Source organism: Arachis stenosperma, chromosome 1 (assembly GCF_014773155.1).
Source record: "Arachis stenosperma cultivar V10309 chromosome 1, arast.V10309.gnm1.PFL2, whole genome shotgun sequence".
Lineage (NCBI taxonomy): Eukaryota > Viridiplantae > Streptophyta > Magnoliopsida > Fabales > Fabaceae > Arachis > Arachis stenosperma.
Genome location: NC_080377.1, coordinates 131,927,589 through 131,954,933, shown reverse-complemented (window position 1 = coordinate 131,954,933; position 27,345 = coordinate 131,927,589). Strand labels below are relative to the sequence as shown.

The 27,345-nt window shown below is 32.8% G+C and overlaps 4 protein-coding genes and 1 non-coding gene across 7 annotated transcripts; 4 read left to right on the top strand and 1 right to left on the bottom strand.

Annotated features, from left to right (window-relative positions):
* Positions 1-547: 547 nt before the first annotated feature.
* LOC130935875 (inorganic pyrophosphatase TTM1) lies at positions 548-7,200 on the top strand. 2 transcript variants are annotated; one of them, XM_057865793.1, is made up of 12 exons: positions 548-854; positions 2,054-2,426; positions 3,629-3,743; positions 3,851-4,046; positions 4,177-4,290; positions 4,379-4,552; positions 4,953-5,147; positions 5,250-5,372; positions 5,442-5,542; positions 5,706-5,829; positions 6,203-6,469; positions 6,759-7,200. In XM_057865793.1, the coding sequence occupies exons 2-12, from the start codon at positions 2,084-2,086 to the stop codon at positions 6,975-6,977; spliced, it is 1,971 nt and encodes a 656-aa protein (XP_057721776.1). In that variant the 5' UTR covers positions 548-854; positions 2,054-2,083; the 3' UTR covers positions 6,978-7,200. The 2 variants fall into 2 exon arrangements, with proteins under 2 accessions (XP_057721776.1, XP_057721770.1); XM_057865787.1 differs by having other exon boundaries at positions 549-854; positions 5,442-5,554; positions 6,759-7,198.
* A 287-nt stretch (positions 7,201-7,487) lies between these two features.
* Positions 7,488-8,683, bottom strand: LOC130935890 (H/ACA ribonucleoprotein complex subunit 2-like protein). The gene is made up of 4 exons (XM_057865804.1): positions 8,450-8,683; positions 8,163-8,232; positions 7,882-7,987; positions 7,488-7,755 (listed from the first exon to the last, which is right to left on the bottom strand). The coding sequence occupies exons 1-4, from the start codon at positions 8,583-8,585 to the stop codon at positions 7,594-7,596; spliced, it is 474 nt and encodes a 157-aa protein (XP_057721787.1). The 5' UTR covers positions 8,586-8,683; the 3' UTR covers positions 7,488-7,593.
* A 461-nt stretch (positions 8,684-9,144) lies between these two features.
* On the top strand, positions 9,145-16,836 carry LOC130935862 (phenylalanine--tRNA ligase beta subunit, cytoplasmic). 2 transcript variants are annotated; one of them, XM_057865777.1, is made up of 20 exons: positions 9,145-9,400; positions 9,491-9,546; positions 9,652-9,755; positions 9,900-10,029; positions 10,185-10,300; positions 10,629-10,695; positions 11,314-11,355; positions 11,541-11,582; positions 11,741-11,817; positions 12,545-12,671; positions 12,749-12,916; positions 13,336-13,464; positions 13,567-13,698; positions 13,842-13,976; positions 15,047-15,121; positions 15,236-15,343; positions 15,565-15,660; positions 15,778-15,861; positions 16,191-16,277; positions 16,456-16,836. In XM_057865777.1, exons 1-19 carry the CDS (start codon positions 9,343-9,345, stop codon positions 16,257-16,259), a joined length of 1,815 nt encoding a protein of 604 aa, XP_057721760.1. In that variant the 5' UTR covers positions 9,145-9,342; the 3' UTR covers positions 16,260-16,277; positions 16,456-16,836. The 2 variants fall into 2 exon arrangements, with proteins under 2 accessions (XP_057721760.1, XP_057721751.1); XM_057865768.1 differs by having other exon boundaries at positions 16,422-16,835.
* LOC130954423 (small nucleolar RNA snoR135) lies at positions 14,388-14,530 on the top strand. The gene has a single exon (XR_009076304.1). It is a non-coding gene; the product is annotated as a small nucleolar RNA snoR135 (small nucleolar RNA).
* Positions 16,837-18,176: 1,340 nt separating the features above from the next.
* LOC130946719 (protein STRICTOSIDINE SYNTHASE-LIKE 11-like) lies at positions 18,177-19,296 on the top strand. The gene is made up of 2 exons (XM_057875557.1): positions 18,177-18,688; positions 18,758-19,296. The coding sequence occupies exons 1-2, from the start codon at positions 18,177-18,179 to the stop codon at positions 19,245-19,247; spliced, it is 1,002 nt and encodes a 333-aa protein (XP_057731540.1). The 3' UTR covers positions 19,248-19,296.
* The last annotated feature ends 8,049 nt before the right edge of the window (positions 19,297-27,345 follow it).

Here is a 27,345-nt window from a genome sequence, read left to right as displayed (position 1 = left end):
TTTTCTTAACAAAATAATTAATTATTAAAACATTTAAATCCATAAGTAATTAAATATATTTTATTAAAATATTAATCTTTTCACAATATGTAATCATTTTTTTAACACACGAAATACGCATTTTTAAAGTAATAACTAATTAATTTTTAATTTTTTGTATTTACAACTTTTAAATTGTTAAACATTCTTCGTTTCCTTTTCTAATCTCAAGTCTCTCTTTACATTTCACTTAACCACCAAACTATTCCACTTATTTTACAGTTTGTAAGCAGCTTAATTAAGCTTAGTACTCTCAACTCGCAAGAGAAAGAACACAAATTCTATTATTTACTTTTGATACACAAAAAAAAAAAGCCAAAAGTAAAAGCTTAAGTAGATTATTAAGGCATTGTTGGATTGGTCGGGACGATCAGGATCAGGAAGACTCCTCTGACCTCGAGTCCTTCGGATGTTTTGTATTAACCCATAAATTCTTTCCACGTGTCCTTTTTTAATTCTCTTTAAAAAATTGAAGAAAAGAAAAAAAAAAGAAAAAGAAAATCGCAGAATCCGACAGGTGCCGGAAATTTTTACAGCAAAACAAAAATCAAAAGGATCTTCCACTCTGCACAGCACAGCACCGTTCAATCTCTCCGAATTTTCCACTTTTTCAAAGGTTCGAATTCGAACTTTGCACTTTGCATAAGCTGCAGGTCCGGGTTGGTCGTCGTAGTCGCTCTTTGTCTCGTCACCGTCTCGCACTCAGTCGCGCGCCTTCCCTGCGCTCATCACCGGTGGCGGAAGAAGCAGCACGTCCCGGGGCCGGTAATCGTTGTCGTCTTCTTGCTTCGAGCCTCGCCATAGTCCCCGATTTGGTGAGTTCCAACAAATTACCCTGTTCTTTCATGCTCAATCTTGTTGCTGTAATTCATCTGTGCACCTTGATTTTGTGCTGAAAGTTGTATTTGTTGCTGAAAATATCATTGAACTAATTTTTTTGTGGCTGAAAATCATCACAGAGTTGAATTTGTTATTGACTATCATCACTGAAGATTGAATCTGTTGTTGTCTTGCTGAAATAATCACTTAGCTAAATTTTTTGTTGCTGTAAATCATCTTTTGAGCTAAATCTTTTTTACTGAAAATTATCATAGTTGAATTTGTTGTTGAAAATGAGGTTCATGTTCTCTGCAACTCAGAACAAAATTGTTCAGTTAAATTGTTGTTCCCATGCTCTCTGTTTGTTTTTCTTTTTTTGCTAGAATTTTTAAAATGTTTCATCACAACTCAGTTGCTGTTATGAATTATTCTTGGTATTGTTTTGTGAAGAATACACAAATATAAATATAGATACAAATCAAAATAAAAGAAATGTTAGTCAAGCTTCAAATTTGTCTTATGAAGATATAGATGTGGACTTTGAGATCATCCCATGGATTTGATTTACTGATTGTGTTATCTTTTGGCCTCTCTTATTCATTTGAATTGAGAAAGTATTTTGTACTGGTAACTAGTTGATTATCTCCTTTTGGATCATTAGTTATGTCTAAAAATTAATACTTGATTGTTATTAATATATTTGTGAAGGCATGCATTTTAAGTTTTAACTTTTGATTTTAATTTTAACTTTATAATTTTACATTTTTATTTAATTATGACCGAGTCAACCGGGTGAATCAGTGACCACCGGTTGAACCAGTGATCGACTGGGTCAATTACTGGTTTGATTCTTATAACTATGACTTCATGAGTCCTTTGATTCAGGTCAATTACTCTAGTGTGTGTGTGTGTGTGTGTTTTTGGCTACCCTCCCCAAATAAATTGTTGTTATGAACTTATAATTATTTTCTTTGTAGGGATTCAGAATTTTGGACCAGGAAAGTGTTTATGATCTGGTGATTTTGTAAATTCACTGCGGGAATTAAATTATATTTTGTTTCTACAATATATCTTTGATATATGATAATGTGACCCCTTGATTCCATAGGAATTTGCAGTTTCAAGTCATAATTTGTCCCTGTTTTTTTCGGCCTCTGCCATTGAGTTTTTCATTGCTCTCTTCCATTTTCTGCAGCATATGGAGTGAACATCCTTGGTTTCCTTAATGGCCCAAGACCCAGCTTCTGGTGCTGATTCGCCTCGTACGAGGCGTTATGGCCTACTACGGGACCAAGTTCAACTGGTTAAAAGAAAGGATTGTGATCGCTATGAAATTGTTCCAATCCAGGATTCCTTGTCGTTTGAGAAAGGATTTTTCATCGTGATTCGTGCATGCCAGTTGTTGGCTCAAAAGAATGATGGGATCATATTAGTAGGACTTGCAGGTCCCTCTGGAGCAGGCAAAACTGTTTTCACTGAGAAGGTCAACAATTTTATGCCAAGCTTAGCCGTCATCACAATGGACAATTATAACGATTCTAGTCGAATCATAGATGGCAATTTTGATGGTAAGGTCTCTCTGTTGTCGTTGTTGTGTATAATTTATTACAATTTTGATTGTGAACATAGTAAGAGAATAAAATCAAGATTGAACATAAACTATAAAGAAGGATTACTTCTTTTCCCTTCATGGTTTTTGCATAACTGCATGGTGGGCATAAGGTTATCATTTTTTTCTGTCCTTTTGTAATATTTAAATTCTAAACGCAAGACTCGAATGATCACAATGAATTTCTTTTCTGAATTCTCCTTGTCCAGAAAGGCAAGTTTTTATTAGTTTTCCATGGATTGATCTCAAGCTATTTGGTTATTAGCTAAAAGTAGCATTTTGTTATCTAGCGTAGCATCCACACTCTCCTTAGCCATCCCTTTCGTGCATTCGAGAAGATAATCCTAAAGCCACTGCACTTAGATAGAGCAGCTTTCTAATCTCTGCATTTATTGATAGGTGTAGAAGTATTGTGGATCAAGCTTAGCGCTTATTTGGGCGCCATTAAGTTGATAAAAAATGATATTTTTTCAATGAAAAAATATCTTTTTTTATTTTGTAGCGTATTTGGTAAATTTCTAGTAGTAAAATAAAAGCACTAGGGAAAAAAAAAAACATTTTCTTTGGGAAGCTACAATTTACATTTTTTTTAAAAGATCTTTTTGCTTTAAAGAAAAGATATTTTTCACGTAATAAATAAACAACAAAGTACTTTTATATGGTTATACCCAAACATAATTGATAAATAAAAAAGATCTTTTTGCATGAGATATCCAAACACAATTATTTTTACTTTTTTACAAGATCTTTTGAAAAAAGATCTTTTCTTAGAAGCTCACCCAAACAAACCCTTAATTAACTAATTGATTAAATTAGTTAGTTAGTGATTAGTTGATAATGTAATCAAGTTAGTTAAATTAAGTGTGATCCACAATAAGAATCCCTCGATATCATTTTTTTTTCTGCAGAACCCAATATTGGATGATCTATATGCCATAACCTATACATTTACATATCCTAGGAAAAAATCAGAGTAACAAGCATGTCTATATGTATATGCAATACATGAGTTTCCCTTAGTATCTACATATGCTATACTCATTTCTTTTTGCCTTAAAATACTTTTTACTTGTTTATTATTGTAGTTAATAAGCAAGAATTAGGAGGGGATGCCATATGTGATATGACCCATATTTCTAATGTCATGATATTTTGAAACAGACCCTCGTTTGACGGATTATGATACTTTGCTTGAAAATATAATGGGTCTTAAAGAAGGGAAAGCAGTACAGGTTCCAATATATGATTTCAAGACTAGTTCTCGCGTAGGTTACAGGTTGTGTACCTTTGAATGTCCTCTTTGATAGAATATTTTAAATCAAATGTATTTTCATCATACTACTAATATCTTTGTTGATTGCATTTGTTATATTTTGCTTACAGGACTGTTGAAGTCCCTAGTTCCCGTATTGTCATCATAGAAGGCATTTATGCCTTAAGTGAAAAATTACGACCTTTGCTTGATCTTCGAGTTTCGGTCACTGGGGGAGTTCACTTTGACCTTGTCAAGCGTGTGCTGCGTGACATTCAACGTGCTGGTCAAGAGCCTGAAGAAATCATTCATCAAATCTCTGAAACGGTTTTACACTGATCCCATGTTAGATATTTTTATTTTCTTTCTAATTGTATTTTGTAAAACATGATTGTGAAGTAAGAGGTATCTGCTTTGATTTTTACTTTTCTTTTTTTTAATTCATTTTTTATTGTAGGTATATCCTATGTATAAAGCTTTTATTGAGCCTGATCTTCAAACAGCACATATAAAAATTATTAACAAGTTTAATCCGTTCTCTGGATTCCAGAATCCCACCTACATATTGAAGGTGAAACTATGCCATATTATCATAGTCCGGTGTTTTTGTTTTCAAGCGTCTTGTTGACGATTCCTGATTTTTTAAAATACTTCTTTAGTCACTAAAAGCTGTGACAGAGGATCAAATCAAGTCAGTTATTGCTGCTGAGCATACTGAGACGAGAGAGGAAACATATGACATATATCTTCTACCCCCAGGGGAAGACCCTGAAGCATGTCAATCATACCTGAGGATGAGAAACCGCGATGGGAAGTATAATCTCATGTTTGAGGTTTGGTGATCGAAAACTTAACCTTTTGGATTCTTGTATTTGTAAACTTAAATTCAATTTTCATGCACTATGTAAGACACATACAACCAATCGTGTATTGCCACATTAGTTAAAATAACTAATTTTCAAACTCATTACTTAAAGTCATATAAACACACGAATCTTATTAGATGACTGTGCAAATCTATTTACTCTTTGTCAGTACATCAAAATTAATCTCTATATACTTATATTATTGTTGAGACAATGTTGAAGAAGGTATACTTTATTTTCTTTTAAACTAATTTGGCAATGCAATGCTTCCTTGATAATATTTGGCTGTCAGATTTAAGATAAGTAGTTTTCTTTGATCCCGCTGTTAGGAATATCCTTTATATTAATAGACATTTCTTCTTTTCAGGAATGGGTCACAGATATTCCATTCATAATATCACCCAGAATAACATTTGAGGTCAGTGTGCGCCTTCTAGGAGGGTTGATGGCATTGGGTTACACAATTGCAGCTATACTAAAACGAAGCAGCCATGTCTTTTCCGATGATAAGGTGACTGTAAAAACTGATTGGCTCGAACAAGTTAACCGCCTATATGTTCAGGTATAACAAGATATTGTATAAATGTTCACACCTGTTCTCATGTTTTTGTCTACTTTCTTGTCGGCAACTCTGATAGTTGTTTCATTTTGTTTTGTTTTGAAGGTTCAAGGGAAAGATAGAAACTATGTTAAACTTGTTGCAGAGAAACTGGGATTGGATGGTTCATATGTTCCTCGCACTTACATAGAACAAATTCAGCTAGAAAAGCTTGTTAATGATGTAATGGTATGATTCTTCTGCTACATTTGGTTTCCCCCCGAGCTATACTTGTATACTGATTTATCCAAAGTGCAGGCACTGCCAGAGGATCTTAAGACAAAGCTCAGCATTGATGATGATATGGTTTCAAGCCCTAAAGAAGCCCTTTCTCGAGCTTCTGCTGATAGGAGAATGAAGTATCTGAATCGGTGCTTAATTTCTTTATATATTTTTGTTGCCATGAAGAGAATACTGATATATCTACTTGTTTTTCTTGTTTATCATAAGAATCTATAAATCCTACTGAAATAAAGTTGAAGTATGGCCTTGTGATGTTTTTCTCATGTTTGTCTTCTGTAGTGGTATTTCTCACTCATTTTCAACTCAGAGAGAGAAGCATCTATCTAAGTTGACTAGACTAGCCATAAATAACAGAAGATTTGATGGGAGAGCTCTTGAATCACCTGCGCCAGTTGCCAACCAAGTAAGATATATTTATATCGAATGACATGCAATTGTACTACATAATGGCAATGAACCTTAGATGGTATGCGTAGCAAACTGTATTGAACTTCGTGGGAAATTAATCAAGTTTATTTTTATTTTCCTTTTTCTGTGATAAGTTGCAAAGAAATATAATAGCTGGAATCCATCATTAGTAAGGCTTATTTTTCTGTTTCTTACTTTCCTATCCATGTGGACAAAATTACACTAGGAAACTGGTGTTGTTTGCTTTGTGTAACTAACCGAACTTGGTGTAATGAGACTTGGTTGTTATTGTTATTATCGTTTCTTGACTATTTTTCTTTATCCACATCTTTGAGTCATACGCTGCTATTTGCTTTTGAGTTGTTCAGGGAGTCATCACTCAGCTTTCTGAACAAATATCCACATTAACTGAAAGAATGGATGAGTTCACGAATCGTATTGAGGAGCTAAATTCAAAGTTTGCATCCAGAAAAGCCAGTCAACAGAACATAGCCTTGCCTGCTGAAGCCTGCAATGGCTCAGGTCACACTTCTCTTTTTGTAACTGGATTGGGAAATGGTTCATTGACAAGATCATTGCTGCCTCATTCTTCATCGTCTTCCCAATTAGCCAGGGATACTCCCCTGATGGAAGAGGTAGATCACTATATACCCTTACAAATTCATATGGCAGTTTATGCATTCTATAACTGATGCCATATGAGACCTAGATGAGAACATTATATAATCTCTTGAGCATGATATTGGTCTATTTAAAATACTTATAGAAAGGGAATTATATGAGTTGGATAATAGGATATATGGGCGTGATGATGTTTAGATTTTAAGTCATAGTGACATGGTTTAACATTTCGCTAACTGCTATGCTGAAAACATCAACTTGAAGCAATAAAACACTGTTCTATTGTCGTTTAATGTTTAATAGGTTTTGCTTGTTGCACGAGGACAGCGGCAAATTATACATCAACTAGACTCTCTAAGTACTCTGTTGCACGAATACTGCGGAGAAAGGTCGCGACAGGGAAGGACAGACCAGACAAACAGAATGCACGAAGTGGAAACCATTGCCATCCCCCTGGTTCTGACTTTGGCCATTGGTGCTGTTGGTGTCTTCTTGTTCAGGGGTTTCACATCCCAAAAATAATACAGATATACGTAAATATGTAATTTTTCCCCATTACTTGACACGTTGAGAAGGAAGCCTAATAAGTAATAAGTATATGCCAAATGTGTCTGTAAACAGTAAACACAACCATCTATGTGTAACGACAATGGGAATGATGGTGGTATATTTTGATTGTCAATATATTTGTTCTTAAAATAATTCATAAACTTTTTTTTGTGGAGTCAAGTATTAAACTTCATCTTAATGGGCTTTACACTACCCATTTGATCTTACCAAGTTTGCTGAGTAAGCAAGAAGTACAAGAATTCATTGCTCATTCCATACGAATGTATCGTTCCAGGTTTGCTAATGAAAAATTGTTAAGTATTTCAGTCAAAAGATGTTTTAATGAACCAAAAACCTTACCAAATTCAATGGCGATAACCATGGCTTCAGTTGATCCATTGAAAGAAGCAAAAAGAAAGCAAACCAAATAAAAAGGAAAAATAGTGGCAAGTAGAATCTACAATCCACACAGATATTAACCCATCTAGAAAAACGACGCCAAATAAATTGATTGCAAAAGGTACACTACTGATAACGTTAACCCAACTGCCAACTGGTACAGCGGGCATAAATACATGTATTACTGATTTCAAAAAAGCGAAGCTGCAATCTCATTAATTTCAGTTACAACTTGATCATAATCTGACTTCAGTTTCTCTTGCTCCCCTTTCTCCAGTTCTCCCTTTGCAGGCTTGGTCATCACCAACACACAGCAAGTAGGCCTCTTTGTTGCTCCAGCACTTGCAAGATCCTGAACATTCATGAACACAGCATCTTTGAACAACACTTCTTTTCTTCCTATAGTTGTAATAATTCCAATAACAATAACAATATAATCTATAAGACATAAAAACAAAAGTATGGGTAAGGTACATACTTCTTTGGAGGGGACATAAACATAGGGAATGTCAGCCTCTTCACACAAGATAGGAACGTGAGTGATCACATCAATGGGTGATATGTTCCCAGCTATAACACACACTCTGCACTCACAGAACAAACACATCAAAATTAGGCAAACTACATTCCTTTTGCTCAATGAAAAACCACAAAATGAAAAACCAGAATTCACATAACCCGATTGAGTACGTGTTTTTTTTATCTTCCCTTTATGAAAAAGAGAAAGTTCATGAAATAATGTAATACTAACAAACTTACCCTTTATGACCACGCCTTATGCTTTTGACAACTTCCTTTACTCCTCTCTTCAAGCACTTATGTTCAGCAGCTGAAACCAATCAACCAACAGCATCTTCATTACATTGCAGATTCCAACAACAGAAAAAAATTTACAGCACACATTCTCCATCATTTTAATAACAGAAGATGGGATACATACGGTAGAAGCTGAAAAAATGTTAATTTTTTCCTACTAAGGGCTAAAATTTTAGAGAGCAGCATCAAAGAAGAACCACAACAAAGCATTAAGCATAGCATAGCGATACCCTTACGAACAAGCTTCAAGGTTCGCTTGCAGAGCTTCTTGCCAGCAAGGGGCTTCGCAATAGGAGCAAGCGCAAGCATCTTCTTCCTCTCCTTCTCCTTATGCACCGACTTCTCTGCTTCGCTGTCACTCCCCATCTCTCTCTCTCTCTCTCTCTCTCTCTCTCTCTCTCTCTCTCTCTCTCTCTCTGTGCCGCGAAGACGATGGTGGAAGTGAAGGTGAAAGAGAAAGAACCTCCTAGGTCAGGGTTTAATTAGGGTTTGACACCAAAACAACACGCGCCTGGCGCGTAACCATGACCAACTTTTTTTTTGGTCTGGGTATGGGCCGGATATGACCGACCCGCACCGAACACGCTCGAAAACAACACCAGAAATTCAAATCACTCCCTAAGGCCCAAAAAAAAAAAAAATCACTCCCTGAAAAGGCCGAAACTACCCGTAAGTTGCGCCTCATCGCCTCTCCCTCCTGCTGCTCGCATGACGCATGACGCTTCGGAGACTCCGGCGGTTGATTCTTCGCGCCGGCGAAGGGGAATAAACCAAGGGAACTCTGCTTCTGAGGACAACAGCTTGAGGATAATTCCCGATCTTCTGGCTCTCCAATGGCAGGCTGAAGGCTTCTGATTGAATCCCCACCATTGCTACTAAATTCCAGTGAACAACCAAAGCAGAGGATTCTGGCCGACCAACGATCCTTTTTTTTTACTGATTAACGAGACGAGATTAACCGAAGCCCATAAACAAGGGCCCAATGGGCCGAGATGGCATGACCCGGCCCATATAAGAAAAACCTAAACACACGGTGTTTTTGGGATTCGTCTACGTCGAGAGGACTAGGAGTGTGGCATCTCATCGCATTTGCAGAGTAAGAAGTGAGAACTAGGAAGTAAGAATGCCTACCATCAGTGTGGGGCGGGATCGCCTGTTTGCGGCTCTAGGAAGAACCTACAGTGAGCCTCCATTTTGACAAAAAAAAAACCACTTTTTTTTTTTTTTCAAATCATAGCTCGCATTAGCGCTGACACTTTTTTTTTTTCCAGCGCAAGAGGAATTCGAAGACTTGTGCTTCAGCTTTGGGATCGAGCTGGATGACGTCGTAAGGAGCTTTGAGCAATGCGTCGTTTTCTTTTTTTTATGAGTTAATTTTGGATTTTTTAGTGATGAATATGGTAATCTGATGAACACAGTGTGATTGTATCAGACGACGGAGAAGGCGATTGTGAGGAAAGAGAAGCATTTGGAAGCAGAAGAAGATGCTGACGAGGATGAAGAAGTCATCTACAAAATTGAAGTTCCCGCCAATAGGTATATATCATAACAAATTTGAACAAAAGAAAAGGTTTTTACTCAAGAGTGTTGATTGTAATTGTTCATTAATAATTAATTCATGAAGTTGAGAATTGGTGATAACTTGCTTTTGTTTATTTAATTTTTGGGGCTATTGTTCAGATATGATTTGTTGTGCCTTGAAGGGCTTGCACAGGCCCTTCGAGTATTCTGTGAGTGTCAGCAGATCCCCACTTACAAATTGGCAGATGTTAGTAAAGATGCAATGCTCAAAATGCATGTTAAGCCTGAGGTAGTTATTATGTTATGTTATGCATGAATTAGTCCTTAACTATTTTTTATTTTTTCTTCTTTTTCCCTAAGGAAAAACGATTGAGCTTGGGCATTTTTTGCTGAGCTGAAAATGTGACGCCTCTTAAGTTCTTATGGTTTATTGAATTATTGCAGACATCTCAGATTCGTCCATACATTGTGTGTGCCGTGTTAAGAGGTATTACTTTTGATAAAGCAAGATACAACAGCTTTATCGATCTCCAAGACAAGCTTCACCAAAACATTTGTAGGTAATATGGTTTGACTCACAGATTTGTTTGCTTGAGTGAGTTTAAGTGCTGGCCTTTTTCTCCTTGCTTTGTTTGCTTGAAGTTGCATGTGTATTCTAAATATAGTAATATCTTCCTTGGTCTTACTCTCTTTATGTTGCTAGCTTTCATATAAGTTTCGGGATTGTGTTGGATTACCTTAGATTTTCACCTTTTGGTGGTTTCTTTCTTTATTGGGTTGCATGCTTATCTTTATGTTTTAGGTTTCGGTCTTCTCACTTGACTGCACCACTAACTTAAGAATCGATTTTCAGTTGCTTTGTTTTCATCTTCGTCATCTATTTTTCAGGAGAAGAACCCTTGTTGCTATTGGCACTCATGATCTGGATACATTGAAAGAACCTTTCACCTATGAGGTTGGTACCTATTAAATTATATAACGAGGAAAATTTTATTGTACTCTTGATAGACAACTCACGAATTTAATAGTTTGGGTGCTAAGTTTGAAGCTACCTTGTGCCCTTTCGAAAAGGAACTTGTTACTTGGGTATGTCGGTTTTTGTGATTAAACATCCAGCTGTGGCATGGGCTTTCTTGGAGGGGCCTTCTGCAAAAATCTGCTTAAAATTTCAAATAAAACTTAGTTTTTCTTTCTTGTGATGTAATGGAATATTATTATTGTTACCTCACATCTTACTTCATCATTATAAATGTGAGGTGTAAGAAAATGTTTTACTGAATTGATCTGTCGTTGTGGATTTATGGGTGTGAATTCCGTTCCCGAATATAGCCTAACCTTGCATCATAATGTGATCTCTTTAGAATCGTTAACACATCACTATGTTTTGAAGCTTGTTGGTATCAAAGGAAGCATGGTGGTTGCTTCTTCATGTTGTGATGTGGTGTTTATATACCAAAACTGTCTGAATTCTCACAAAATCAGTTGACCAACTGAAATATTAGTTAATAACTATTTTCTCATGTACTTTGATTATATCTGTAGCATCAGTGACTTTAGACATGTGTTTCTACAGGCTTTACCACCGTCAAGTGTAAATTTTACCCCGCTGAAGCAGGTACTTTTTTTTTTTTTTTTGCATTCAATTTGTTGGTAAGCATGTTTTGAAATCAAATACTCTTACCACGTCTTTATTGGAAAGGTGTATGATTTAGTTTATACTTGCATGATTTAATGGAAAGCATACTTAAAAATTTTGAGTACCAACGGCAACTAATAATTAAAGTTTTCTTTCCATGCTAGGAAAGGAGCTTCAGGGCTGATGAGCTGATGGAGTTCTACAAAGTGAGTTTTTGTGTAGTATCTCCTTGCTGCATACATTGAAACATATTATAAACCTAGCTCAAGTTGGTTTATGCATTGGCATCCACTTAACTATGTTGATTATCCATGGTTCCTTTTAGATCATGATTATTCCGAGATGTGTTGTTCATGTTTGACAGTCAGATTTGAAGCTGAAGAAATTCTTGCATATAATTGAGGACTCCCCTGTTTTTCCTGTTATATATGACCGTAACAGGTACTACTTTTATATAAGGACATTTTAAATTTACAAAGATTTGAAATCTATTGGCTCATATTGGGGTACCCCAATGCTGAGTCCTGTCAAAGTTGTTTTGTCTTCAATGTTATGGGATTTTTATAGTTATAATGACAAATTTATAGTTCTCATCTCCATTCAGTATGCTGTTACACATGCGTAGCTCCATATGCAAAGTGAATTTGTCACATCTTGATTCATTTTAATTTTAATGTCACTCATTCACATAAGATAGCACCCCCCCACCCAAAACAAAACAAAACACACACACACACTAGACAAAACATTTTTTGCTGTAAAAATTAACTTCTTTCATGTTTCTCTATATTTCTTATTTAATTTAAAAAAAGATATTTATAATCTTGAAAGAAAAAGAAAAACTGTTTTAAATAGTATCTTAAACAGTAGCTTCAGAGAAATGTTTCTAGAATTTTATTCTGTATAAAAATGTTTGTTATAAAATCATCTTTTTAAGAATCTGAAACAAATGCACTGCTGTGAGATCTCCTGGTAGACTATGGTGACCGGTTTACATCTTCCACGCTGGGCTTTGATGCCTGTATAAGTGTATAGTCTATACAGGAACGTGATCTCATAGATTATCTTTGAATAACACTCACGGTACCAAACCTTTTAAGTTGCTCATATGCTCTTCCAACCTATCGTTATTGAATTAAATTTTTGATATACTATAATATTTTGACAGAACTGTTTTATCTTTGCCTCCAATTATCAACGGTGCACATTCGGCCATCACTCTGGAGACAAAGAATGTATTTATTGAATGTACTGCTACTGACTTAACAAAGGCAAAGATTGTTTTAAACACAATGGTAAAGTTTTATTGTATGCTACTCTCTGCATTTTGTTTATGTACAATTGTGAGTTTGCTGATCAACTATTTTTTTAGGTCACAACCTTCTCGGAATATTGTGCAAATAAATTTGTCATTGAACCAGTAGAAGTGGTTTATCCTGATGGAAAGTCACATATATACCCTGACTTATCCATCTATAATATGGAGGTTTCTCTACCTTATGTCAATGGATTAATTGGGGTATCCTTGGAAGCAGAAGAGGTAGTTATTTCCTGTAACTTGCTAATATAAATATTACAAGAAATTTGGGGCCTCGTACAAAGTGTTTTCTTCCTGCTGCTCTTTCAAATTGATTATTGGCAATTCTTTAATGCTTTTTTTAACACTTCTCTCTTATCTCACGCAAAGAGTACTTGTAATGCTTCTATTTTTTTATTTTGTAGGTTAGTATACTTTTATGTGATGATTTTATACTCTTGTTTTATCTATATATGCATTTACCTTATATGTGGTTGAGTTTTTCAGTTGTTGATGTCATGAATTAAGTTCTAATAGGTGGTCTTTTTATCCGAATGTATCCTCTCTAATGCAATATTCAGTGCTCTCATTTTTTTCCAAATGAAACAAATGATATTTCAGTAATTTTTCTAATTTCATTAATCTTTCTTCCTTTTCTTCAGGTCACTAAGCTCTTAAATAGGATGCAATTGCATGCCAAACAGTCTACATCTGATAATAAGCAGGCTAAATTTGTTGTATCTGTACCCCCTACTAGAAGTGATATTCTTCACCCGTGTGATGTTATGGAGGTATTGGCAATAATAGTATTGATCATTCATGAATGAAAATTGGATCCTTTACATGTATATGTAGTTAGAACACCTTTTTTATTTTGGTTTTTCTGTGCATAGGATGTTGCAATTGCTTATGGATTCAATGCTATCAAGGATAAAGCAATAGTAGATAATAAGGGCTCAAAGAGATTGGCTGCTTCATTGAAGCTACTTCCTCTGAATGAGCTTAGTGATCTGATCAGAAAAGAGGTTAGAATAAATATATCATCTTGACACCTGTGACTGTATCAGTGTCAGAATACATAAAATCAGAGTATTATTTATGGATGATGTTTGTTAATTATCGAAAGTGCCTTGTTATCTGAGTCCCTGTATTTCTGAACTTCTTTCAGGTGGCAATGGTTGGGTTCACAGAGGTCTTGACATTTATACTTTGCTCGAAAAAGGAAAACTTTGCCATGCTAAACCGCAAAGATGATACATCAAAAGCAGTTATCATTGGAAACCCTAGGTCTTCAGACTTTGAGGTGTATACACCTTATCCTTGTTCACTGACAGTGTTTTTATTCAGTATTATAACGACAATTTTATCTCACTGCGATTATAGATCCACATGTTAGTAATCTGTATGGTCCTCTATCCACATGAAGTTATGTGAACTACTAATGGTTTTCACTGTTTCTCATACATAGCTCTTCAGATAGCCATTTATTTCTGTTATTACTTCTGCTCACTATTAATTGTCGTTGTTCATTATTTATTTCATGATTTGTCTGGTTACAATGCTGTTAATTTTATATATACTTGTGCTTTCCTACTTCCCTCGTGCCTATAGCTTACTTTGTGGTTCTTTCATGATCCCCGAGTTCTTTTGTGAATTTGTTTTTGTATTTTAATTATGATTATTTGATCTTAATTTGGAAGCAAAAGCAGTTGAGAGTGCAGGGATTGTGTGTATCAGGGCTGTGCTGAATTCAATGCACTCTTCTGAAAGATTTCCCTGCAAGATTACTATGAGAAAATGGGCAGTTGTGGTTCATTTTTCCTGTTGATAATCTCAACAATCATTTTCCCTACATTTTCTTTCCTTTCCTTTTGTACTTAGAGATGCAATAATGCAAAATTTTATTATATAAGAATTGAAATAAATCAGAGTCACATACTGAATGACAAGATGGCAGTGCTGCTGCATTAAACCATCCAGTCTACAACTAAGTTTGTCAAAGTTTTCTGATCCTTTTTTCTTGTTGTGATTGACTGGTTTTCACATCATTAATGATTATTTGACATTGCCATTCCGGGTAGTAGTAGATTTACTTGAGAGTAAACTATTAAGTTTAGCAAGTTGCTTACTTTCTTGGAATTGTGTAATGCCAACAAGTAATAAGGTAGGACTTGAGTTGCAGCCAAACCCAACATGCTCCCAAGTCTATATCTGTTAATCTGTTCCTTTGGTTTCAATGTCAAATTTCTTTTTGGAAAGAAAAAGTTCAAGCATATGGTTGGATGTCTGTTTCGTTAGAGTGATATGACAATTTAGTTGTTAAGGTTTTCTCTTAAGTTCAATTAATTTTAACTTTTATAGTAACATGTTCAGGCTGTACGGACCAGTCTTATGCCTGGCATCTTGAAAACTGTGGCTCATAACAAGGATCATCCAAAGCCCATAAAGGTATTATTTTTCTTCCCTTCGATGGTGGATCCTTGATTTTTGTATCACCAGCTTATGGTAATCATGTTTTCTATGATAGAAGTGTGACCTTCAGATCTTAACATTTTGGTTCAGATTTTTGAAGTAGGGGATATATCAGTTTTAGATGACAACAATGACGTTGGTGCAAAAAATCTTCGCCAACTTGCTGCACTATACTGCGGTGCTAATGCAGGATTTGAGGTTCAGATTTGGCTCTTTGCTCTTTAAATATAAGTTCTGAACATACAATATTGGATGTGTCGTCTTTGGTTGTTTGATGAAACTTGAGAGTAAATTAAATTGTTTTCCTAAAAGGTTTAGGATTTATCATACTTTCTTTCTTTTTAACTGTAATAAATGTTTGATATCTAGATTCTAAAGCAAATGTCACTGCCCCTCATATTTCACCCAATGTTATGCAGGTTGTTCATGGTTTGGTGGACAGAGTAATGGAAAAGAATGGGGTTCCCTTTGTTTCATCCGGTGATAAATCAGGTTACTATATTGAGCGATCAGATGTAAGTGTAATGGTGTTTACAGCATACATTCTGTGTATGTATTTGCATGTGTTCTGCCCCTTTTTCTTTTAAAGAAAATTAACTTGCTTTGGATTGCTTTTTTACTGCTTATTGAAGGAGCCTGAGTTTCTTGCGGGTAGACAAGCTAGAATCATTTACAAGGGAAAGCACATTGGCACTTTTGGCATTGTCCACCCAGAGGTATCCGTGATCCCTAAAATTGTCATCTTGATCGTAATATCTCCAGTTGTTGGCATAACTTTTGCATTCCCGTTAATGTTTTGCTAATTATTTTATTGTGTATGTCAACCCTATCTAATGGTCAACGGAACTATTTTTAGATTGTTATATCACCACAAAAATAAATAAATAAATAAGAATTGCACAATGGATGCTTAGTTGTTCAGTTTGTTTTTGAATTGGCATCATACACTTTATATTTATATTTCTAACTGACGTACAAATGTACATGTATTTTGGAGTTATATTCCTCTAATACTATTGAGTTTACATGTTATGCGTTATTTCAGGTATTGAACAATTTTGACATTCCTGATCCGTGCTCCTTTGTTGAACTTAACATTGAAAGCCTATTATAATGATCATTTACAGCAAATGTGAGTGTCTTCCACAACTATTTCATCGTTGTCTGTATGATGCTGTTCATGACCCATGTTTCCCCCCATTTCCCTGTTCCCACTATCAAATTATCTCCACCCGCTGATAAAGTTTGGTTGGCTGATATTTTGACATATTTGTAGGTTAAGTTGCCATTTTCTGTGTTCTCTTTTGAAGGCACTGTTCCTTTTGAAACTGGGAATCAATAAGTTCAAGTGCTTCAGTGACATCAGCTTCTTACACTTGCTTGATGGGGAACTGAGTTTGGCTTGCTGATTAAATTATACAATTGTAACATTTTCTTGTTTCTTAGTTCATTGTTTAACATTAGAAGCTATAAATGACTGGGTGGGATAGTTTCTACTGTGAATTATGGAGCGATTGTTGGAAAAGATTATGGTTGGCCTAGAAGCCAAGACGAGATTTTGATGAGTTTGAAATTCTTGTTAATACAGAGTGAGTAGTCACATGTCATGTCTCATATGCAACAGCATTTATTAATCTGTTACTTTTTCTCATTATTGCTTAATATGATAATATCCTTGGAATATAATTGAGGAATATTGCTAAACTCAATGCCTTGGCATCTTTTTACTTAGTGAAGATGAATCCTGTTAATCATCATTATTAAGTTGAAGACACTTTTGTTAACCGATTTTTCTTCTCGCTTCATATTAAATGTTTTCGAAAGGTCTTAACAGCGTTTACATCGTATTACTCAACATTAATGACAAGTCTCGTGAGGGTAATGATGTCATGCATCTTGGTATTACTTGGCCAAATGCTGGTACATGTTTTGTATTTGCGCTTTTATTTACAACAGTGTATTAATAGGCATTCAAATATTATAAATTTATTATTCTATTTATTAAATATACATAATAATAGCAATTGTCAAAATTAGTTAAAATGATAAGTATTTTATAAATCCTTTTGTATTCTCATTATATATTATTATATTATTATATTATGTATACAGTAATCTAGTGTAAATGGATTGGCATCAATTGGTCGCATTTTTTGTATTGTTATACACTAAAACAATTTTTCTTTTTTAATTTCTTATTAACAAAATGAAAAATACACAAGAAAGATATACACAAAAGCAGAGCATATAACATTCTTTTCCTTTTCACTCAAAAACATGTTATTAGTTACATAATTTTGCAAAACTGAATAATGAATGGGGATAACTTTTAAGTTGTTGAGATTTTAAATAATGAAAAGCAATATTAATACCAGCCACAGCCAGCCCTATATTAAGTGTACTCACATAGTCACATTTATGGTGATTTTGGAAGCTTCCCCATATAGGCGTGGGACAACTTAAATTAACAATAATTTAGTCTTATATTATGAAAAAAGAAAGTTTATGTTGTCAGCAGGTTTTTAGCTAGCATATAAGCAACAATTACATCTCGTTATAATATTTTGCAAAAATAAGTCATATCAATTAAATGTTGGAAAATTTGAACATGCTTTCACACTCTAAAGACGAAGATCAATTCATGCGAGGGCGTCACAAGAGAAACCTCCTTGAAGAGCAAGTCTCAATCAAGCTAGCTAGTAGCTTGTTACTGCTGACTCTCTACTCTCCAATCTCCATAATCCCTATCATTGATTATTCACATTTTCCTTCTTTGCCATAATGCACATATTGTACATTTGAACTTTTCCCATATATTACTCCAACTAAAATTCCTAACTCATAACAAACCATGATCTTTTCTTACATGAATCTCTTGCTGTCCTGTGTGTTCTTTTCACGAGGTTGTTGCTTTTGTTGGGTCCATAATCTTACTCTTATTAAGGTTTCACGTAAGAGCATTGCATATTTGCATGCATGCCTATAAATATTACTGGTTTCAAAGGCTCTGTGAATCACATCAAACGTTACTATGGTGATGGGTATCTTAACAAGTTTGATCCTCCTATTTTTCACGTGTTTCCCATCAGCAGCCTATTTACTCAACCAACTCCAGCTACCAAATCCGTTGAGAGGCCCCGAGTCCCTGGCATTTGATCGAAACGGCGGAGGGCCTTATGTTGGTTCTTCTGATGGAAGGATTTTTAAATATGTAGCTACCGGACCACGAAATGGTAGTTTTGTGGAATATGGTTACTCTTCCCCGACGAGGAACAAGCAAGTATGTGATGGCCTTACTGACTTCTCAGACCTCCAAACAACCTGTGGGAGGCCTTTGGGGTTGGGTTTCAATCATCAGACAAACGAATTGTATGTTGCTGATGCCTATTTTGGTTTGGTCAAGATTGGTCCCAATGGAGGGCCTCCAACCCAGCTTGTTGATGCTGTACAAGGCACTCCTCTTCGCTTTACAGACGCGTTGGACGTCGACCCTCAAACTGGAATCGTTTATTTTGCACAGTCTAGTGCAAATTTTCAGATCAGGTAATTAATTACTTCATTCTTTAAGTTGAAGGATTTATTATTTCTCAAATTGACATGTAATTTTTGCAGAAATTTGACAGCATTGATAAACAGCAGAGATAGTTCTGGAAGCCTATTCAGATATGACCCAAGCACCAACCAAACCACGGAGTTGCTCCGTGGTCTTGCTTTTGCAGCCGGGGTGGCAGTGAGCGGTGATGGATCATTTGTCCTTGTTACTGAATTCTCGGGAAGAAGAATCCAGCGATTCTGGCTCAAAGGACAAAGAGCAAACACATCGGATATATTTGCGCGAATTCCGGGAAGCCCAGATAACATCAAGAGGAACCCCAGGAACCAGTTTTGGGTGGCAGTTAACAATCCCTTAGGACCACCTCCACCTCCGCTGCCTCCTTTTATGGCCTCAGGAATCAGAATCAGCGATTCCGGGATTCCTTTACAGATTCTGCCTCTTGTAGATGAGTATCGTACACAAGCAGTCAGTGAAGTTCAAGAGTTTAATGGGACGCTCTATGGAGGATCCCTCTTTGCTTCCTATGCTGTCGTTTTTACACCCTAATTATGAAAAGTATGAGCAAAATTCTTATAAATAAAAAAGAAAATCTTGATGAATCCAAGGAGTAGCACTGAAAAACCTCTTGCTCTTCTTATTGTCACTTATAGATCTCAACAACAACTTATAAATTAATGCCGGTCCACGTTAGATATTTTATAAAAATCAAAATCAGGAATTTAAGTATTTTCAGCCATTGTTATATTCATTAATTTAATTTGAGATTTTTAATTTTTGAATCACTAAGTCGATATAATCGGAATGTGTTTATTTATTGTGATGATTAAAATTGGTTGGAGATTCAAATTTTATAAATTTTTATCAACAGACATGTTCTTTTCATAAAAAATAATTTTACTGTCAATACAATTTAAACTAATTTTTATATTAATAAATTAGACTATAAATAAAATAAAAATTTTAACATTTTTTTATTTAGTCCAATCTTTGTTACATATAATCTATAATTACATACTATGCTTAAATAATTAAGATAAATTACACAAATTATAGCAGTAGATTCTCATTAATTGAGTATTATCTTTCATGTACTGCAATATAACATTTTCTAATTGAATAAATTCTTCATACGATATTTTTGTATAAATAAGTCCAATGCTTATTTTAGATCCTTCGCAAAATTTTATTTGTCATTTTCAATCATATATGTACATATATACTAGCCAACTGAAAAATAAATAATAAGAAGAATTTCATATCTAAATATGTCATATAATACAACATAAGTCATATAAGTAACGAACATAAATCCATAATAGTAATATGATCCTTAAACAATCTTAGTGGCATATTTTTTGTCAAAGGATCAGCTATCATATATTTAGTACTAATATGCTTTATATGTATCTCATTAGACCTAATTCGATCTTTAATGGTTAAGTACTTAATGTCGATGTGCTTACTTCGACTACTATTTCTATTATTTTTAGCCATAAATACAGCAACAGAATTGTCACAATATATTCACAATGGCCTAGAGATACAATCCATAATCTTAAACTTAGAGATGAAATTGTTTAACCAAACACCTTGTGATGCAGCCTCAAACCAACCAATAAACTCGGCTTCCATGATAGAAGTGACTACAAGTGATTGTTTTGCAATCTTCTAAAATGCTACTCCATCAGTAAGTATAAAGATGTATCCTGGCGTTGACTTTCTAGAATCAACACATTCCGCCAAGTCTGAATCTGAGTCTCCAACAATTTTTAAATTGTCAGTTCTTCTATATCATAGTTGTAAAAACCGGATTGGACCGATCGGTTCGACCGAAAAACCAATGAACCGGACTTTGTACCGGTCCGGTTTAGTATATTGACCATTTAAGGAAATGAACCGGTCAAAACCGGTACGAACCGATTAAACCTTCTTAAACCGACACGAACCGATCCAGTCAACGGTCAACCCGCATGCCGATGACGTCAGCATGCGAGTTGTGAAATTTGAAAAAATACATTGCGGGGAGTAGAAGTCGAACTTGGGTCTTTTGAATTGAAGACCAAGTTGACAACCACTGCACTAACCCATTTCTTTAGTCTTGTTAATGCTTTTTATAATATATATTTCAATATTTTATAACTAATACATATATATATATATATATATATATATATATATATATATATACATGGAAATACTTAACTCAATATTTTTTAAATTAATTATTTTTTGATTGAAGTACAGATTAATTAATTTTAAAATAAAAAATATTAATGAATATAAAAATTAAATAAAAATTATTTATTCTGAGAAAAAAAATTTATATAATTATTTAATTATATAAAAATATTTAGACTTTAAAATTATTCTTTGGATATAATTCATAGATTGTTATTCTTATTGTGTCTAATTAAGATATTATATAGTAGTATGAACTAATTATATGTCTATTTTTGTATTAGTTATTTATAGAATTCGACTTAATTGTTCTTAAAATGTTAGTAAAAATATGTATTTCAAAATTTAATTTTAGGTTTTTGACTATTTTTATTTTTTATTTGCATAATACCGAGTCAACCGGTTCAACCAGTGACCCACTAGTTGAACCAGTGACCCAGTGACCCAATGACTTGACCGGTTCGGTTCTGACAACTATGTTCTATATATAAACATGAAGTCCTTAGTCCCTTGAAGATATCTTAAGACCTTCTTTGTAGCACTCCAATGGATAATTCCTTATTATTTTGATATCTTCCTAACATGTCAACAATAAAATCAATGTCAGGGCTTGTACAGACCTGAGTATACATTAGTCTTCCAATGACTAAAGTATAAAATATTTTTTATCTATTCCTTTTCAAGTTCATTTTTAGGAAATTGATCTAAGGAGAACTTATCACCTTTCACAATAGGTACAAACACTTGGTGAATAATTATATATTTTAAACTTCTCAAAAACTTTATTAATATAGGTTTCTTGAGATAAATCTAAAATTCCTTTATGTTTATCTCTATGAATCTTTATACTAATGACATAAGATGCGTCACCCATATTTTTCATATCAAAATGTTTAAAGAGAAATTATTTCACTTCATATAACAATCCCAAGTCATTTGTTGCAAGTAAAATATCATCTATATATAAGATGAGAAATATGATCTTACTCCCACTAATTTTGTGGTATATACATTAAGTAAAAATATTTTGAATGAAACCAAATGAAGAAATCTCATTGTAAAACTTTAAATACCACTGTCAAGAAACCTGCTTAAGATCATATATTGCTCTGTTAAACTTGCAAACTAACTCCTTACTAGCACTTGAGATTAACTCTTTAGCTTGTCTTATATAGACATCTTTTTCTAAATCTCCATTAAGGAAGATCGTTTTCACATCTATTAGATACAATTTCATGCTAAAGTGTGCTACCAATGATATAATGATGTGAAAAGAGTCTTTTTTATAAATAGGAAAAAATATTTTTTTGTAGTCAACTCCTTCACTTTGAGTAATTCCTTTAGCAACAAGTTGAATCTTGTAGTACTCAATATTGTTTGATGAATTCTTTTTGGCCTTAAAGACCCATTTACAACTAATGTCTTTTTTCTATCAGGAAATTCTACGAGATCCCAAATTTAATTATTTGCCATAAAATTCATTTCATCATTCATAACATCTAGCTATAAATTGGAATTATGACTTTTTATTGCTTGTGAAAAACGTCATTGAATCTTTTTCATCACAAACATTATAGTCAGATTCAACAAGATACACTATATAGTTACTAGAAATTGTAAGTTGTCTTATTCTAGTTGATCTTTTTAATATTGCATCATCAACCTCTTGTACAGATAGTGGCATAACAAGTTCTCTCTCTTCTTGAAGTTATTCTTGAACAATGTGTTCTTGAACAACATTTTCATTATAGAGTTTAATTTTTCACTATATGATCTACTAAAATATTATCTTCATAATATGAAACATCAGTAATAGGTTATTCTACATTGACCCTATCTGTATGGGCATTATATTGAACAATCACTCTTGTATATAAAGAAGTTTGACAAATATTATTATTCTCAATAACCTTTAAGAAAATGATTTCTCCCACTTTTCACATCATGCTCTAAAAAGCTTGCATTTATAGTTTTTAACTATTTTACTTGAATGGGAGGGACAATAAAACCAATAACCCTTAGATTTTTTTGTATAACCTATAAAATAAACATTTATTGTCCTTGGGTCTAACTTCTTTTTTTGTGGATTATAAACCCAAACTTAAGCAGGACAACCCCAAATACATATATGATTAAAACTAGATTTTCAACCTTTGCGTAGTTCAAATGACATTTTAGCAACTACCTTGGTTGGAACTCTATTTAATATATATGCAGCTATCTTAAGGGCTTCACTCCACAAAGATAAAAGAAGATTAGAGTTGCTAAACATACTTCTCACCATATCCAACAAAATCCTATTTCTTTTTTCACCTACACCATTTTGATTTGGTGTGTCAGACATGGTGTATTGTGCCACAATACCATATTCTTGAAGATACTTTGCAAATGGATCAAGTCCTTATCCACTTTCAGTATATTTCCCATAAAATTCTCCACCTCTATCTTATCTCATGGTCTTAATTTGCTTTTTACATTATTTCTCTAGTTCAACTTTATAATCTTTAAAAGCGTCAAATGTCTCATATTTATTATGAAGTATATAGAGATACACATATCATAAATAATCATCAATAAAAGAGATGAAGTATTTCTGACCAGTTGAGGACATATTAAGACAACATATGTCAGTGTGAATTATTTCTAATATGTCAGAATTTCTCTTAGCACTTTTTTAGACTTTTAGGTTTGCTTTCCTTAATACAATCCACACAAGTATCAAATTTAATAAAGTCTAGAGGTTTAAGAATCCTATCATTTACTAATTTTTTCATTCTACTAATGGAGATGTGTCCCAACCTACGATGTCATAATATGGAGAATTTTTCATTCATAACATTGCCATGCATAACCATTAAACCTGATGGAACATTATTAGTTAAATGAACATTGAATAAATCACCAATTAAAGTATCACGTTCAATAATATTAAAATTTGTATAATATCAACAGTATCATCATAAAAATATATATAAAATTTTTGTTTTACAAGTTTAGATAAAAAAAAAATCAAATTTTTAGAGGAATTTGGAACATAAAAAATTATTTCTAAATCTAAAATATAACCAATACTTAATACAAGCTTAAATGTTCTAACAGTTTTCACATGTGAACGCATCCGATTGTTCATATAAATGTGTAGTTCACCTTCTATCGATTTTCTTTTTTTTTTTTTTATGAAATCCTGCATGATATTTAAAATATGAATTTTAGTACCAGAATCAATTCACTAAGTGTCATAACATATTTCAATAAAATTAGATTTAAAACATACTAAAAGAATAAAATTGTAAAAGTTAGTACATTTCTTCTCAAATCAAGTTTTAAATTTTGGACACTCTTTTGTGTGTCCTTTTTTATTGCAAAAGAAATATTATACACCTTTTTTTTTATAAAATGGGATGCAAAATTCTTTCCTTTCTTCTTATGAACTTGCTTTTTACTACTCATTTATCACTAATAGTCTACTTTTACCAAATTTCTGCACTAATCTTTTTTCTTGCACATATATCACCAATAATTCATTAATAGTCCCGTGGCTAAAACATTTTGATAAAAAATGGAATATCCAATTTCAACACTCACTCAAAACAAATTTTGCAATTTATAATAAGTTTGATTTTTTTAAAAAAAAAAAACTGCAATCCCAACGATGCAGCGTAAAAAAAAAAGGTAACAATTGGGTCAAGCATTCAATATAATAAAATAAACAAATTTTTTTTAAAACAGCAAACCCAACGATACAGCGTGAAAAAAAAGGTAACAATTGGGCCAAACATTCAATATATAATAAAAGAGAAAGTATAGGGAGCCAATAGAATGTTTGTACAATGTATACAATAGAGATTTAAAAAATATTAGAGATATAATTATTAATGTTACTTTTTCTCATTAGCTGAAGTTTTTGGGATGAATGATATCATGACATGATAAAAGAACTTTAAGTCTGAAAAATCAAGAGTTCGATTCTTGGTGAATTTGAAAATCAGTTTAAATTTTTTGGATGAAGACCTGTGTACACTTAAACCATTGGCAAACCTAACACCTTCACGTAAACGTTCTTCAATACGTGAAAAAAAAAAGTCGTTTTCCAAGAATCAGAAATGTATAAAAATTATGGAAAATTATGCCAATACGAAGAACAATTATAGCCCAAATTTGGAAGAATTTTTTAGAGACTATTATTTATTTCCTCTTTTTATAGTGTGTTAATTTCAACTTCAATAATTTTTTTATTCTATAAATTTACAAAAATTATCATTCCAAAATTTATACTATGCATTCTTTTTTAAAAATAATTAATTAAAATAATGCACAATAATTTAATTTTAAAATGGCAAGACAGTTCTAGATATTTTATAAAAATTAGTAATTTATGTATTTTTAATCATTGTCATATTCTTTAATTCAATTTGAGACTTTTAATTCTTGAATCACCAAATCAGATGGAATTAAAATGCATTTGTTGTGATGATAAAAATTGGAGACCCAAATTTTATAAATTTTCATGAACAATGGTACTCTTTTCATCAAAGAACAAACCAACTATCAATATAATTAATTAATAATTAGGATTAATCACCAAAAATGCCTCCGAATAATTTAAACATTGACAAAAATACATTCGAATTTTACTATTAACAAAAATGTCTTTAAATAATTTTAAAACACAACAAAAATACCAGTAAATATATATTTTTAAAAAATACCTTAAAATTTGAATTTTGATGCAAATTTTTACAAGTATTATTATACTTAAAATTTGGTGATTTTTCGTTAAGTATATATTTTTTATAATTTTTTTGTTAACAACTAATAATATTTTTAAAAAAATCACAAAATAATATATACTTAACAAAAAATCATCAAATTTTAAGAATAATAATATCTCATTTTTTTAATCATACTTGCAAAAAATCACATCAAAATTTAATTTATAATGTATTTTTTGAGAAATACATATTTAATGTTAATTTGTTTGCAAGATTATCTAATATTAAATATGTAAAAATACATTAGAAATTGAATTTTGATATAATTTTTGCAAACATAATTAAAAAAATAAAATATTATTATCCTTAAAATTTAGTGATTTTTCATTAAGTATATAATTTTTTTGTAATTTTTTTAACTAATAATACTTTTAAAAAATCACAAAATAAATATATACTTAAAAAAATCACTAAATTTTAAGAATAATAATATCTCATTTTTTTAATTATGCTTGCAAAAACCACATCAAAGTTTAATTTCTAAGGCATTTTTTGAAACGGTCAGACATTTTTGTCGCGTTTTTAAATTATTTAAAGACATTTTTGTCAATAGTAAAATTCAAGTACATTTTTGAAAGCGTTTGAATGATTCGGGAGCGTTTTTAATGGTTAATCCTTAATAATTATCATAGCATCCAAACAAATTTTTATATTAACAAATTGGACTATTAGAATAAAAATTAACGATTATACCATTTTATAAAGCAATAACAAGGTCAAGCTAAACTGAATGCATTTAGTTTAAGAAAAAGAAATAAATTTTCTGAAATGAATATAGTTTTCTTCGTACCATCGTTAAGGAATCAACATTTCCAATATATAGACACTTGGTCACACATGTTTAACTTTGTAATTTCATTTTTTAACCTAATTTCAAGTATCACAGAATTGCTCACAATAATCCTAGTATTGCAAAGGTAAATTCCAACTAACTAATACAAAGAAAGAGTAGGGATCAATAAAATAGCTTTTCCAACAAGACTGATCTGATGAAAAACACATAATATCATTTCCTCTTCATAATATTTGCAAATTTTTGAAGGTCATCTAAATTCATATTCGAGAGATCTACAAAAAGAAATTAATCAGTATGAAGTTTCGAATGCCACATTTCAACTTGCCTAAAGCAAGTAGCAAGGGAAATACAAGGAATATTTTAGGTTACCTTTGCCAGGTTTTATAGAAGACAGATTCAGCTCTGGGTTGTAAACCACTTTTGTTTTCATTTGTTCAGATTCTTCAACTTTGGTAGCGTTTAGCTTTTTTATTTTTATCCCAAGTTCAGCTGCAGTTGTCACAATCTCTATGGGAAACAATAACCTATTGATAGATTAGTCAACTACAAAACTTCATTTAATATCAGCTCAAACCTTGACAATTATTTCCATCATAAAGTACAAAATTCTTCCTGCTTATTTTCATACAAAAATAGAAATAGCCATAATCATCATCATTATCATGCAGAAAAAAAGTTGATAGCATTATTTGGTAAGCTTCTCCCTTGGGGTTCATGGGCTTGACACCCTAAACCATATTAAATCTGTAGCCCCACCATGCTTGATCAGGTTAGGAGAAGCTATAAATACATTTTAGTCTATTGGCAATCCCTCAATCTCACAAACTTTGATCTTCTACATGTAAAATACTAATATGTGTTATGCAAGTCATTTAAGAAGAATAAACCACGGAATCAA

Coding starts and splice junctions, on each gene's coding strand:
- LOC130935875 (XM_057865787.1), top strand. CDS start 2,084: ATGGCCCAAGACCCAGCTTCTGGTGCTGATTCGCCTCGTACGAGGCGT. Junction 4,553..4,952: donor AGTATAATCTCATGTTTGAG/GTTTGGTGATCG, acceptor TCTTCTTTTCAG/GAATGGGTCACAGATATTCC. Junction 6,470..6,758: donor ATACTCCCCTGATGGAAGAG/GTAGATCACTAT, acceptor AATGTTTAATAG/GTTTTGCTTGTTGCACGAGG.
- LOC130935890 (XM_057865804.1), bottom strand. CDS start 8,585: ATGGGGAGTGACAGCGAAGCAGAGAAGTCGGTGCATAAGGAGAAGGAG. Junction 7,988..8,162: donor ATAAGGCGTGGTCATAAAGG/GTAAGTTTGTTA, acceptor CTGTGAGTGCAG/AGTGTGTGTTATAGCTGGGA. Junction 7,756..7,881: donor TTTATGTCCCCTCCAAAGAA/GTATGTACCTTA, acceptor ATGAATGTTCAG/GATCTTGCAAGTGCTGGAGC.
- LOC130935862 (XM_057865777.1), top strand. CDS start 9,343: ATGCCTACCATCAGTGTGGGGCGGGATCGCCTGTTTGCGGCTCTAGGA. Junction 11,356..11,540: donor ATTTTACCCCGCTGAAGCAG/GTACTTTTTTTT, acceptor TTTCCATGCTAG/GAAAGGAGCTTCAGGGCTGA. Junction 15,344..15,564: donor GTGCTAATGCAGGATTTGAG/GTTCAGATTTGG, acceptor AATGTTATGCAG/GTTGTTCATGGTTTGGTGGA.
- LOC130946719 (XM_057875557.1), top strand. CDS start 18,177: ATGGTGATGGGTATCTTAACAAGTTTGATCCTCCTATTTTTCACGTGT. Junction 18,689..18,757: donor AGTGCAAATTTTCAGATCAG/GTAATTAATTAC, acceptor TAATTTTTGCAG/AAATTTGACAGCATTGATAA.